At 52.6% G+C, this 14308-nt stretch overlaps 6 protein-coding genes across 6 annotated transcripts; 4 read left to right on the top strand and 2 right to left on the bottom strand.

Annotated features, from left to right (window-relative positions):
• Positions 1–910: 910 nt before the first annotated feature.
• Positions 911–1433, top strand: PHACADRAFT_128199 (uncharacterized protein; the record flags this gene model as incomplete). Its single annotated transcript, XM_007399783.1, has 2 exons — positions 911–1105; positions 1175–1433. Coding segments are annotated over exons 1-2 (363 nt in total), but the record flags the coding sequence as incomplete, so codon positions are not given.
• A 2-nt stretch (positions 1434–1435) lies between these two features.
• Positions 1436–2853, bottom strand: PHACADRAFT_212658 (uncharacterized protein; the record flags this gene model as incomplete). The annotated part of the gene is made up of 4 exons (XM_007399782.1): positions 1436–1690; positions 1743–2236; positions 2292–2666; positions 2733–2853. The coding sequence occupies 4 exons, from the start codon at positions 2851–2853 to the stop codon at positions 1637–1639; spliced, it is 1044 nt and encodes a 347-aa protein (XP_007399844.1). The 3' UTR covers positions 1436–1636.
• Positions 2854–3644: 791 nt separating this feature from the next.
• PHACADRAFT_128196 (uncharacterized protein) lies at positions 3645–5061 on the bottom strand (the record flags this gene model as incomplete). The annotated part of the gene is made up of 4 exons (XM_007399781.1): positions 3645–3905; positions 3957–4450; positions 4508–4882; positions 4941–5061. 4 exons carry the CDS (start codon positions 5059–5061, stop codon positions 3852–3854), a joined length of 1044 nt encoding a protein of 347 aa, XP_007399843.1. The 3' UTR covers positions 3645–3851.
• Positions 5062–6151: 1090 nt separating this feature from the next.
• On the top strand, positions 6152–7245 carry PHACADRAFT_102061 (uncharacterized protein; the record flags this gene model as incomplete). Its single annotated transcript, XM_007399780.1, has 5 exons — positions 6152–6325; positions 6375–6621; positions 6684–6824; positions 6880–7102; positions 7161–7245. 5 exons carry the CDS (start codon positions 6152–6154, stop codon positions 7243–7245), a joined length of 870 nt encoding a protein of 289 aa, XP_007399842.1.
• A 387-nt stretch (positions 7246–7632) lies between these two features.
• On the top strand, positions 7633–11649 carry PHACADRAFT_102115 (uncharacterized protein; the record flags this gene model as incomplete). Its single annotated transcript, XM_007399779.1, has 17 exons — positions 7633–7722; positions 7781–7845; positions 7898–8227; positions 8287–8823; positions 8880–9025; positions 9082–9209; positions 9259–9414; positions 9467–9523; positions 9584–9695; positions 9756–9797; positions 9847–9965; positions 10027–10270; positions 10329–10460; positions 10513–10706; positions 10764–11124; positions 11177–11266; positions 11303–11649. The coding sequence occupies 17 exons, from the start codon at positions 7633–7635 to the stop codon at positions 11647–11649; spliced, it is 3150 nt and encodes a 1049-aa protein (XP_007399841.1).
• Positions 11650–13100: 1451 nt separating this feature from the next.
• PHACADRAFT_262510 (uncharacterized protein) lies at positions 13101–13849 on the top strand. The gene has a single exon (XM_007399778.1). The coding sequence runs from the start codon at positions 13201–13203 to the stop codon at positions 13459–13461; it is 261 nt and encodes an 86-aa protein (XP_007399840.1). The 5' UTR covers positions 13101–13200; the 3' UTR covers positions 13462–13849.
• Positions 13850–14308: the final 459 nt, after the last annotated feature.

Below are 14308 nucleotides of genomic sequence, written 5' to 3'. Positions count from 1 at the left end.
ACCATTCATACACGCCTGAAGGGCTCTGGACGGAATCCCTTTCGGACTTTGGAAATAGAGGTTTAGCCTCCGGGAAGCCCGACATAGTCTCCGCTCGGCTTATCCCGAGCGCTACTAAGCTTGCGAGAGTAGCAGAGAAGTACCTAACTTAGAGATAACACGTAATGTATGGGCTGCGTGCCTCATTTGCGACATGCTCTTCGTCCACGCTGAGCTTATACTCAGGCACGTCGACCTCACCGCGGAGTCCTGTAAGGAAATTCAAACCCTTTCAGTACCTGGTGTTCCATTAGCTAGGAGGAAGGCCTTAGGTCCGTGTTCTTCCACGTCAAGGTTCTTGACTGCGATAGTATCCGATTTACTACATTCTGTGACGTTTTCCAGGCCGTCTGCATGTTTCTTCTGCTTACAGTAAAGCCGTCTCTACGGCCTTAACAACTCTGCCCTCCCTGGCTGCGAAGGACGAGTCATACCCAATTTCCATCATCTAGATTCTTATCTACCCTTCAGGTTAGTGTACGTAACTCATATAAAAGACCCGCTTACAAGGTTCATGCAATCTCGGTCACCCCAGATGCTATACGTCCTTCGCAACTGAACAGTCGACGATCGCACCGCCTTAGACAACGTATGAGGGGACTTGAGGCATCGTATGAAGCTCTTGCGTCTGAATGGCCTCTGTCTTCTTAAGGGGCTTACCTGACTCGCATTATGAGAGGAAAGATAAAAGAATGGCCCACAGGTGGGGGTGGTCGTCCTACATCCAACTGCCAACAGCTAGTCGTACAACTGCAGTCACTTTTATCCAAGCTCCCCAAGACCTCTACTTTCTACACCCGACCGTTCCGTCTGTCAGGCTTTCTCCTCAGCAACCCGAGGCTAGCTTTTTATCGACCGAAACATGGCTGACGTTGCATCGTACCAAGCCATTTTTTTCCCTTCAGACGATCGCTTGCCCCACCTCGTTACGCTTAACACAACGCTGCTCCATGTTGGTGGTATGCCAGCCGTTGCGGAGCCGTTTAGATGCGGGAGAATGCCGCGCCCCGAGATTTTCATGGATTATATCGGAGACGGGATGGGTGCGCTGCCATGGGCTTACAAGGTGCGCCCACATCTTCGTATTTCGACGCGGATGGGCCCTGTCGCGGCTCACTCACGCGAGATCTAACAGGTTATCGACATCCTCGACGGCATGTCCCAAGGCTTTACGACACCCTATATTTTGTTCTACCCGGTCGTGTCTCGCGACCACATGCCTTTCCCCCTCAACCAATACGTCAGCGGGGTACAGGGCCGCGACTTCTTTGAGGAAGCCAGGGCATGGAGGGGCAACCTCGTGATCGCGAAGTACTCCGACATGAAGTACTCCGCCATGACCAACGCCTCCATGGCTGACTTCCCCATTGTGAAGAACTGGCTCAAGACGCATCGTATGGAATGATGCGCATCGGTAATACTCGTTTTGCCATGTCTTTCAGCGAAAAGCGTAGCGCACATCCTCTTCTCTTTGTGCCGTGCTAGCGAGCAACGTCTTCTATTCTTATGGTATTATACTGCTGATACACGCATACATACATGCTGGGATATACGACCACTCCTGTACCGTACGCAGCTTGGAATATATTGGATTCGATCAGATATTGTCATGCAAAATTTGTACTAGACGCTCAGGCTCGTCCCATTGGTACTGTCCATCTCGGTTAACTGCAGGATACATAGTAGTCAAACATGCAACTTACAACATGATTCGCATTCTCAAGTTTAATAAGCGATGTATTCCGCATTCGCTGTCCGGGAGGCAGTTGCTCCTGCAGGAGTTCATGCAGAACTTTCGCCGACCAAACCATCGTATAGACGGAGCGATCGCACCACAGCGCGACGATATTCACGCCCGGAAGCACAACATCGGCATCAAGGAAAGTACGACGGAAATGGCGCTCGTAGACAGATTGCGGGACGTGCGAGATGGCGACGGGCAAGCGGACGAGGTTACCCGGTTCGAAGATGCGTTCAGAATCATCCGGGGACATCGCGCGCAGGGTGGGAAGCTGCTCCTCTTTGCGGTTGAGCAGGTTTTCCGGTGTAATGTGTGCGAGGTCGGAGACGGCAGTAAAGTAGCCTGTCACCCAGTTGCCAAACGCTGCGGGCTTGTCTCCGACAGGAATTGCCGGGTCACTGTAGGGGGGAAGTTGGCCCACGTCGAGGTCTGCCCCATACAGACCTGACGGCGGGTCTGCAAATGCGGACTATGAGATGTCTCGACATGCTCACAGACGAGATGTGCGCACCGTACGCAAATACCGTGCGGAGGTAAGGCTGCAACACTGTCTTCTGCTCGCTGTCCAGAGTCCTTGGGTCGCCAAAAAAGGAGAGCAAAGCCAGATTGCCCAACGACCATGTTAAGAAGGCGAGTCCGCCGCGCATCTTTCCTTCGTGCGTCGTCGTCGCTGGGATGCCGAGCGACTGGCACACATACACGAGGAAACAGGCGAATTCCCGTCCGAAGTTGCGCAGAGCAGACGCCTGCACCTCGATGTCGCTTCTCGTGAACTCGGACAGTTCGTCGAGTGTATATGGAGTCGAGCCGGTGTAGTCGCGCATGTTCATGGCGATCAGACGCAAGCCGTACTTTGAGGCGTGTGGAAACATACGCTCGAAAATACCTAGAGTCAAAATGTCCAGCCAGCTGGTGAGCGATGAAAGACTAGATAAACGATAATTTTATGTACCGCCGTTGATCGTTGCCCCATGGATGAGGACGACAGTAGTGTAGTCTTGCACTCCGGACGGGACGCCACTATCGGTGTAATAAAGAGTGGTGCCTTTCTCATCTATACGTGCGAAAGGCATATCGAGCGGTTGGTCTATAGTTCGATAAAGCTTTATTATACCTTATATACGTTTTGTCGCAGATTCCATGGTCCGGCATCCTGTACACGGGTCGTCATTTTCGCAGGGCCAAAACCGGCGCCGAGAGCGTTAATACTGTGCCTTGCGAGTTCTTTTCCCCACGCAACATTGAAAACGCTGATGGAGGCGGCGGGCAGTAACCGTGGGAGCTAAAACTACGCATTATATACCTATGATAGAAGCTCGGGCAGTACATCTTACTCAAGGCGTACTGATCGCCTACTGCGAGAATGATGCATATGGTTGCTGTGTGCGGTCGTTAAAGCCATTGGACATGAAAGGTTCGAATTGATCACACTGTTTTGCGAGCACGAGCTCGCTTCCGTCGTACTGTGCCACTTCTGTATGATGATGGGAGGGCCAGTGGGGGTCAGAAGTGACTGACCGGTCAGGTCAACCGACCATCAATTGACGGGTCAGTGGGGTCAGGCGCCCAAAACAGCCGCTGAGCGTCCATCAACGACCAGGCTGCTCGATGCCGTCGGGGACGGCGAAGACTCAAGAGAGCAGGTAATGATGGCAAAAACAGTCTCAACACTACGTACTCCCGACAATAAAATATACTTTGATTTTTCTCCATATTGCTGCTCTCGTGTCTGTGCAACTTCGATGGCGACACCGCTATCTAGCGTGCTACAAAGCAACCCTGGCCGGTCTCGCAAGGGTGCGTGGCAGATATTATTCAGTGGTAAGAAGGGAGCTATTACAGGCTCGCGAGAAATAATGGTCCTCACTGCCATCTTCGCGGGCTAAGTTATAACATTGACGATGACCTCACATAAACGGCATGACAAATCAAACCCGACCTCGGCAATAGCCGACTGACCGGTCAACAACTGACCCTCAGACCGGTCAGACCCGGGGTCAGTCCCAACACTGCTTCTGTATAGTAAGTAATTATCCGGGACGGCGGCGCCAGATAAATACTGGATCCTAAATCAGATGTTGTCATGCAGAATCTGCACCAGCCGCTCAGGCTCGTCCCATTGATACTGTCCATATTGTTAGCTACGGGGCATGCAGTATCCTGCCATGTCGCTCACAATATGATTTGCATTCTCAATCTTGACGAGCGACGTATTTCGCATTCGCTGTCCGGGCGCCGGTTGTTCCTGCAGGAGCTCGTGCAGCACCTTCGCTGACCAAATAGTCGCATAGACGGAGCGATCGCACCACAGCGCAACAACCTTTACATCCGGAAGCACGGCATCGGCGTCAAGGAAGGTGCGGCGGAGATGTCTCTCGTGAAGAGACGGCGAAGCCTGCATGACGGCGACGCACGAGCGGGCGAGGTTGTCTGGTTCGAAGATGCGCTCAAAGTCGTCCGTTGGCATCGTGTGTAGTGTTGGGAGCCGTTCCTCTCTGCGGCTGCGCATATTCTCCAGTGTGATATGCGCGACGTCGGGAACCGCAGTCGAGTAGCCCGACACCCAGGTACCGAATGCCGTGGACCTCTCGCCGTCAGGAGTGGCTGGATCGTTGAAGGGGGTGAGCAGACCTACGTCGGGATCCGCCCCGTATAAGATTGATGGTGGGTCTGCAAGGTAGGACTCTCAGAGAAGTCTAGACGGGCACACAGACAGGATTTGCGCACCATAAGCAAATGCCGTGCGGAGATACGGCTGCAACACTGCCTTCTGCTCGTCGCTCAATGTCTTGTGGTCGCCGAAAATGGAGAGCAAGCCTGAAGTGCTCAGGGACCATGCCAGAAATGCAAGCCCGCCATATACTTTCCCGCTGCACACCGTCGTCGCTGGGATGCCGAGCGACTGACATACATACACGAGGAAACATGCAAATTCTCGGCCAAAGTTGCGCAGGGCAGACGCCTGTACCTCGATATCACTGCTTGTAAACTCAGATAGTTCATCAAGCGTATATGGAGTAGAGCCGGCGTAGTCGCGCATGTTCATGGTGATGAGGCGCAGGCCGTACTTTGACGCGTATGGAAGCATGCGTTCGAAGATGCCTAGAGTTAGCCGGCTCAATCAGTCGTCGAGCGATGAGTGACGAGACGATTTAATTACCACCGTTAAGAGTCGCTCCGTGGATGAGAACGACAGTGGTATAGTCTAGCACTCCGGACGGGATGCCGCTATCAGCGTAGTAGAGAGTGGTACCCTTCTCGTCTATGTGTGCGAAAGGCATGTTGAGTGGCAAGGCTGAGATTTGAGAAGGCCAGCTCTCACGTTTTATACGCTATGCTGTGTTTGAAATAAATAGCGCCCCGTATAAGTATAAGCCACTTCCTCAAGCTGCGTCAGGGTCAAAGCTACGGAAGCACAGCGCTTCTGAGGGCACTAACACCGCGGTCTGCCGGTTCTTGTCTCCGAGAAGTAACGAAAATGCTGATGGATTAGTACAATGCGGTGCGACGGTCGACGTAGCAGGCAATGGTCATGGGAGCTAAACCTACACATGTGCCTGCACGGAGCTCGGCCGCGGTGCATTTTGCTCAAGGCGCACCAATCGCATGCTTCAAGAATGATGGTTACTTCCTGCCACCGTTGTGTGCACAAGACGGAATGGGTGTCTATTTGATTGCAATGCTCCGCAAGCGCGAACTTCCACCGCCATGTCCGAGCCTGAGCGGGCCAACGCGTCAAATTCAAGTTCGAGCGTTTATTTGGCTTTCTCCAGGCACAATATTCTGCCACAAGATATTCACTAGGGATCTTTAGTGACGTTCCTGAGCTGTGTGGCGTCATGGTTCCAGATGTTAGAGATGCAGGCGCTCGAAATGGGATGGCGTGGAAGGACCGGGTCGCTAGCGGCTCGCGTGTATCGGCAGGGAGTAGGCCGTCCGAACAAGATTGCCGCTTGATTTCTCCAAAACAACATAGCGGCCGAACGAGACCCCCCCTCCCCCCCCAATCGGTCTGGCCAGCCGGCCTGATTGGCATTGCATTAATGGAGGCGCCGCGGACTGTTCACGCCGCTTCGCAGGGTACTCCCACACATCGTGCAAATAGATCAGTCATTGACGGCGCAAGTTCCTACAATAGCTTCAGCCGTTCATTACTATGGAGAAATATGTAGATATACCTATGACCGGAACATATGTTGCTTAACAGACATGCCGACATGTTGTGGATGTGGGCCAAGACAAGTGCCACGAAGGGAGGCTTTGGCGCCTATCAAACGATGCGCCATCAAGCCGACTGGAGGCAGCGCCTTAGGTACCGATTCCCGACCTCCGTCTCGCCGACACCACACCACGCGGCCACGCACTCGCATCATGGCGCTGAGCGAGAAGGCTAAGGGCAAACAACGAGCTGGGCCTATCCAAGAAGACGACGCAGGCGAAGGGTCAGCAAAGACGAAGCCACTGGTAATACGCTTCACGGAGGGCATTGAGGACTTGAGCCTCCTCGTCGAGCAGGATGACGCTGTCCGGGACATGAAGCGTAAGGTCTGTTTGCTATACTTTCCTTGTGATATCTCGTTCATGGCTGCTGTAGATACGAGACGCGCGGCCGTCGCTGACAGATCGCCGGCTGCGACTTATCCACTTGGGCCGGTTGCTCACGGACGGGACCAACCTGTACTCGTGGCTCGAGTCCTTGGAAGAGAGGCAACGCAAAGCACTGGAAAGTAGCGAAGGACAAGATCAGACGGCAAGTCCGAGTATACCCACCACTTGGCTTCACTGCTCGGTAGGACCCAAGCTTGAACCCGGGGAAGAGGAAGAGACGAAGGTTCAGGTGAGTCGTAGTTTACACTTGTAGCATACAATATGCTTGATGCTTCAAATCTCGGTATACAGAAAGCCCAATTGAAACCTTTGAGGGGCTTTGACAGACTAGCGGCTGCTGGTTTCTCCCAGGAAGACATTGCGAATATCCGTTCACAGTTTCACGCCAATTCGGCAGGAGACTACTTGGACCATGAGTTCAGCACAGAAGAGGAATGTAAGCATAAAATTTTATTTGTCCGTTAATCTCTATCTCACTTTGCGGTTCGCAGTTGACGAGCATGTTCGGGCCCTTGAAGAACAGTGGATAGACTCGATAGACAACCACGGTGCAGAGTCGCTGTCCCAATCCTCCCTGCGTGCGACATTACTCAATGGGGTTGTCATCGGATTCTTCTTCCCCATACTGCCGTATTTTTTCTTCTATGAAAGGAAGCCTGCTGTGTTTTGGGAAGACGGGTCTGAGCACGAAGTTATCGAACGACCTATATTTTCGTGAGTGGCTGCAGTGACTGCTCTGTCGTTGACATTGTTTGACTCGTGACTATTTTAGGCGACGCATGCAGATGGGAATCACAATTGGCATGCTCATGAACGTGGTTTTCGGCATGTGGACGTACGTATTGACGTCTGCATGAGGACAGCTCGCAGATAGGTCGGACTGTGTGGATATTCGGTGCCTATAATTCCGTCATGATATTGTGTAACCCTTGAATATCCGGACATTGGATACTAGCAGTAGATGTATTTGAATATAATGAACGTACACTACTCGTAAAGCTTGTGCAGGGCTGAGTATACGATAGTCATTGCGCTTATGTCACCCATCAAAGCAGCCAATAATTTCCGCGCGTGGTCTGTGGCCTGTTCAACTCGCGTCTACAATTTTCTGGCTCTCCTCTCGCCTTTGTCCACCTTGCACCGATACCCCTTTCTCTTTGTCTCTTCAACGTTATACTCAAAACATTGTGCGTTAACAAACTTACTCTCGAACCACAACGTCGCCTGACCCCCTGTAGAGCAAGATGGACTTGCAAACACTGTCCAACCTCTTCGCCACGACCTACAGCTCTGACCCCAATGTACAGAAGAGCGGAGAGCTCCAAATCCGCAAGGTCGGTAGAGGCGGCAGTCTATGTGCGGATCCTCTGGAGTTGACACCAAAATTCGCAGCTCGGCGCGCAGGAAGGCATGATTACTGCCCTGTTGCAGATTATCGCCAACGATAACGTCGACATGTACGTGTGGAACGTGATTTCAACGTGTCTTCGTGTGCTGAGCGTTGTGCAGGGCCACGCGGCAAGCGGGCGCGGTGTATCTGAAAAATCGTGTGTATACTTCATATTTCGTCGATGCCGCTAGCCCTCGCGCAGATCAAGTGCCCATCGCGCAGTCGGACAGGAGCACCCTCAAAGGCTCCATACTTCAACTTCTTTCCGTCTCCCCTTCGCGTGGTATTACTGTCCAGCTCGCGAGCACCCTAAAAAATATCGTCGCACGCGACTTCCCCGAGCAGTGGCCGACGCTATTAGATGACGTAAAGCGGCTGCTCGCGAGTAGCAATATCCGCGAAGTTGTTGCGGGATGTGTGGCTTCTCTGGAAATGGTCAGGGCATTCCGGTAAATAACCAATCGTTCTCAAGCATTAGGACTTTGAAACGCTCACTCGAGATGTGCAGCTTCCGCCAAACTCAGGATATCCTTCCCGAGCTCGCCACCCAACTCTTCCCCACCCTCGTCAACATTGCCACTCAGATTCTCAACACTCCGCCAGCGAATGCAAGCCAGGAGATCCCTCTCATGCTCCACCTTATCCTGAAGACCTATAAGACTAGCATCGTCCTACACCTTAGTCCACATCAGCAGCGCCCCGAGAGCTTGGTTCCCTGGGGTCGTCTTCTCTTTCAGGTTGTCAACCTTCAAATCCCCAAGGAGGCCGTTCCTGAGGATGAAGAAGAGCGGGAACGCAGCGAGTGGTGGAAGGCCAAGAAGTGGTCGTACGGCATCTTAGGACGCCTGTTCAATCGCTTCGGTAACCCTTCACAGCTCCCTAGCTCCATGAAGCAGGAATACGCGGACTTTGCCCATCACTTTGTCACGACATTCGCTCCCGAGATCTTCAAGATCTACTTGCACCAGGTCGAGCTTGTGGTATCTGGTCAAGCATGGCTCTCCAAGAAGTGTCAATATCAGATCTTCGCGTTCTTCACTGAGTGGTCAGTAGTCGCATCGCTAATGCACCGGTAAGGTGACTCAAACGCGCTCTTTTCAGCGTGAAGCCGAAGTCGACTTGGGCAATGCTCAAGCCCCACTTCGAGACCCTTGTTTCTTCGTATGTGTTCCCTCAGCTTTGCTTTAATGCGACAAAGGAGGAGCAGTGGGAATCGGACCCCATCGAGTATCTGCGCATCTCCGTTGGTACGCTTGTCCACTTTGAACAAAACACCACCACTGACCACGTAGCTTCATTCCAGACGAGTTCGAAGCGTATGACACGCCTACTTCTGCAGCAACGTCATTCCTGCTGTCGCTCGCCAGCAACCGCACAAAAATTGCATTCATGCCTTTGCTTGGGTTCATAAACCGCGTCCTGAACTCGTACGTAAAATTTCCCGCTTCTAATAGCGCTGCAGCTGACTTGTCGCAGGAAGCCTGCTGCTCCTCAACGATTCGGCGCCCTCAACATGACCGCGGCTCTCGGCCACTTCATCATGAGACACCCAGACGTAAAGGACAACATGGAGCAGTTCTCTGTGCAACATGTCCTTCCCGAGTTCGCAGCATCGGAACCGTACATGCGCGCGATCGTGAGTCGTCTTCTCAAAACCCAGGGGTCCCCACTCTGATTGTGCTTGGCAGGCCTGTGAAGTCCTTGGAACGGTCGAGAAATCTGGTCTTAAGTGGTCGAGCGAACAGGTGAGGCCTCGTGTGCAACGCCTGATTGTGACGAATTTCTGCTAATTACAATACGTATAGCACCTCCAGTCGCATTTCAATGCACTTGCCACGTGCCTGGATGATCCTGAGTTGCCTGTCCGCGTTCATGCAGCTCTTGCTGTTACCGAGATGGTCATCAACCACGAGTCTGGTACGTCCCGGCCGCCTGATCTTCAGCTCTCCGTGTCTCGCTCATAATTTTGTAATGTAGTTAAAGATGCCGTCGCCCCCCAGGTCGGCAAGGTCATCCAGAGTGAGTTTGGACGCGAAGATGAAACGTCGAGGCTGACGCATCTGACTAGCATTGCTGAAGCTGTCCGAGGAGACAGACCTTGATATCTTGAATACTTGCATGGAGACTATGGTGGATCGCTACCAGGCCGAACTTCTTCCCGTTGCTGCTGAACTCACCGCCCGCCTGGTAAGCTGTCTCACTCCTCCACGACCTTGGCTCAGGTGCTTACATAACGAGCGCTTGATAGTGCGAAACCTACACGCGCCTCGTTCTGGAGAGCATCGCCGCGGAAGAGGCTACCGACAGCAAAGCTGTCGACCTGGAGCGTATCATGGACGATGCAGGCGAGGACAAGGTTTTTGCTGCGATGGGTGTTGCGAAGACGATTACAACCATCGTCGCGTCCGTAGACTCGTCGCCCGAGATCCTGGCGCAAGTGCAGGAAGTGATCATCCCCGTCATTGTTCTTACTCTGAAGAATAAGCTTCTTGGTGCGTTTCTTTTTCTTCTAATGAAAGCTCAATGATTAGGTGTTGATCACGGCCGTAGATCTCCTGGACAATATGTACGAACTTGTGGACAGCCTTACCTTCAAGCTTCGTGCCGTCGTGCCGAGCATGTGGCCCGTCTTCGAGCTCACCTATAAGCTATTCAAGTCCGATGCCGTGGACTTCCTGGATGGTCAGTGGGGATCAACTCGTGTTGAGCGTATTTGGCTGATGCGTTCTTGCAGAGATGCTGCCGTCGCTGGACAACTTTGTCTCGTTTGGCAGTGACGTCTTTAAGGCGCGCTCGGACTATAGGCAGATGGCATTGGACATTTACACGACCTCGGTCACCAGCGAACACCTCGGCGAAAACGACGCCGTCAACGGCTGCAAGCTCGCAGAGTCTTTACTGCTGAACCTCCGCGGTCACATCGATGAAGTACGTTGCTCCTGCCATGCAATTTTCTACACATAACTCACAGTTTTGCTCCTGAAGGGCCTGCAAACTATCGTTCAGACCGCCCTCAACCTAATAGACAGCATTCAGACAAACTCGCTCCGACTCGCGAACCTCGAGGTACTTATCAATACCGTACTTTACAACCCTACGGCCGCACTGCGCATCATGGAGGCCATCCGCCCTGGCACATCGCGCCTCTTCTTCGACACGTGGTTCGAGGCGATCAACAGCGACACCCGTCTGCCGCGCGTGCATGACAAGAAGCTTACACTCACCGCGCTCTGCGCGCTGCTCGAGATGGACCCGTCGACTGTGCCCGAACCTGTCCGGGACGGTTGGCCGCAGATCGTTGGGGGCGCGCTGAGGGTGTTCAAGGACCTCCCTCGCGCCATTGAGGGTGAGTCTCAGGCAGAATGTTGTTGGGTATCGATGTTGACTTCGGTTTGTAGCCCGCAAGGAGCTCGAGCAGTCTTTCCAGGCGGACACCGATTCTGATGGCGACCACGACGATGGTCTTCTGAATCTTGGTGACGAGGAGGGTACGTAAGCATCGACTTCGGGACTGGGCCTTCTAGTCTCACCTAATGTTGCTCCAGATGACGTGTGGGACTCCGACTCTGCCTACATTGAGATGCTGGCGAATGAGGGCGCACGGCTCCGCGAAAAGTCTCTGAAGCACGATGCTGGAGACGACATCTCCGAGTTCTCTGACGACGAGTCGGATATTGCCGAGGAGCTCGGTTACATCAGCCCACTAGACACAGTCAACCCGTACGTTTCCTTCAAGCAGGCCCTGACGAGCTTCCAGATGAAGGACGGCCACAATTATCAGCGGGCGACGACTTCGCTGAGCCAGGAGGAGCAGATGTTCTTGATGGAAGTCATGCGCATCGCGGAAGAACACTCGCAGACGACTGCCTAGGTGATTAACTCACTGTACTTCTCGCATCTTCCTTGCCTTCCTTTGTACGTTCACGTATCTCTTCGTTCCGTTGTATCGCCGTGCGTCGTGTTCGAGTCGAGTCATTGTTTCCCTCTGTTGTTATGAATATCTCCTGCACAATCCTACCCCGTATAATTAGGTTGGAACTTCTGACACTATATAATGCTCGTTTACATATGGGTGAATGCCCTTCCCCGCCAAATAGATGAGTTGCAACAAGAATGCACGTCGTCGACGCTAATTGTGGCCGGTCGACCTTCGGCTTTGCTATAGGGATAACTTGCTTCAAAGGATCGGCGTCTCAACGAAAGTTAGGATGGTGCACGGTAGTAAGATGACGCGTTACACCTCGTTCCTGCGCAAGTTGTCGCCCACGCCGCCACCTGACGAGGGCGGTTTCTTATCGGACACTGGACCACGAGCCATACAGTTGCTCGCCATCAAATGCTACACTCCGCTTCCAGTTGCCATCATACACTCGTCTACTGTATGGGAAAACTAAAAACTTTCGAGACATAGTTAATCTGGCAAGTACCCAAAGCGATTTACAAGTGCCCCGCAAGGAAAGGTACAACTTCGCCACTAGTCCAGATGCTCTCTCGCAGCGAGTTTGACTTGATCCTACGCTGATACAGATGTGTGCTCGAATCTCGGTTAAATGCTCTTGTTGTTGTTTTTTTTTCGCGCCTTGCTGAATACCCTGGAGAAACCCAGCATACAAATGTCAGTGAATTGAAATGTGGATTACCTAAGTGGCTGCGCGGTGACGGGTAGATGCGGTCTGCACTAGTTCTGTAAGTACAACCCAAATGTTCCTGTACGTGAAGATGGAGCGAGTTACTGCACCTCCGTCATAGACCATCCTGGGCGATCAAGATCTTGTTTACTCGGCCATACCTAATACCCAGCGCCACTTTCTTGCGCCACGAAGCGGAGGTTCAAATGATCAAGCTTTCAAGCTCAATTCTCGTCGTACACGCAGGCAAGAGTTGAGGCCGGTGAAATCTGAGGAATGAGGCTTGTCCAAACGTTAAACTCGCCCTTTTCGTTGCGCGGCCCGAGACATCAAGGTGGTGAGTACCGTCAAATAATCAAATAACTGGATGAGCTTGAGTTGTATTGATGTCGTAGAACTGAACATGGCTTATGAGCGAAGGAGTCGGCAACAGCAAGCGTGAGCAGTAGCGGGCTGGCGGCAATGCAGACTATTCAGAGCTGCAACGATGCTCCGCGATTTCAGGCCCGTTGCCACGGACTATATGTCCCAAAGCTGACGCAAAGTCTATGGAGCATCGGTGAGAGCCTCATTAGGTCCAGGCTCACTATCTGCGTCAGAGGTGACGTCGGCGCTTACGACGCCCGCCCACCGCCCCAGACAAAAGCCCGTCGGGTGCATTATCCCTCGATTTTTCCCTCAATTCTCTCAACACCTGCCTTCACATATCTTTCACCTTGTTCAGGGTTCCGACTTTCTGTTGTCGTGGTGTAAACCCTGCTGTCCCTCCTCCATCCCCGGTTTTAGTATTCTTGATGCGCACGATTACTCTCAGCCTCTTCGCTGTCCTCGACGGCCAAGCGCGGTCAGAACACGCTCACGAGTGTTTCCTGGCTCTTCATCCTGCTGCTGGGCTCTGCGCACGGTCTTGCGCTTCTTCAGTCCTGTCCCACCGCCTGCCTAGTGTTCAGGTGGCGAGCTCAACGGCCTTCGAAATATGCATGCTTCAGCCGTCTAGGATGGATCTTTATCTGGGCTCAGGAGTAGGAGAGAGCGGAGCGACACAGCCGAGATGATTTCTGGTGTGTCAGAGACTTTTATACCACAGATATCCCTACCATAGCCTCTGTCCCTAGATACTATGAAGAGCATCTTACCTCCGTGCGGGGACATCCGCACGCGTCTCAAGGTACCACTTCCCCACTGGGTTCGCGCATCCTCGGTCGTTTCATACGGCAGTCGGATGCACGATTTGCCTGCTATTACGCTGTGGCTAATACTCTATCAGTGTCGAGACGCCATGATGCTCTTCGTGCCCCACTTCTCAGTTTGTTATTAAATCATGTTCTGTTTACTCTTCTCGAGGAGTGTGTTGATTGCCCCGTCAGAATCGATGTCACTATGTCCTTGTTGAGCCTATAAAACTGTTACCATATGCTCTACTTAATGTCGACATAGGAAACCTCTTCGGCGTTAGGTTGACGTTGGATGCTGTCAGGCGTGCCTGCACAGGCCTTGGCTAACTACGACTGAAATGGAACGAAGACTAAAACGGTGTGCAGTACTAAGAACCTCTTATGCATGCTCTGAAGCTTTACACACATAGTCCTGCGTTTGAATCGAGACATGCAGGGTTAGCTCCAGCCGTGCTTGTCGTCCACAAGAGCTATATTAATCTTGGCACGCTCGCGCCCTCTGACCCGAACAGAACAGCTTCCCTACATAAGTGTGACCTTTTGTCATTTGTGACCGAGTTTAGGGGCCATCCGCTGCGTCTAACTAGAGCCAGAAGCCTTGGACGCGGGGGGATAAACGACGGGCGCCGATTCAAAGCGGCGAAGTCGGAGAGTACTTGCGCCAGAGTTGAACCAAAAGAAGTACTTGAAATCAGGTATATCACCAATAATACATAGCAGACATTCG

This window comes from Phanerochaete carnosa (assembly GCF_000300595.1).
Source record: "Phanerochaete carnosa HHB-10118-sp unplaced genomic scaffold PHACAscaffold_9, whole genome shotgun sequence".
In the NCBI taxonomy this organism is placed as follows: Eukaryota; Fungi; Basidiomycota; class Agaricomycetes; order Polyporales; family Phanerochaetaceae; genus Phanerochaete; species Phanerochaete carnosa.
Note: the sequence above shows the minus strand (reverse complement) of the source record. Positions and strands in the feature narration are given on the sequence as shown.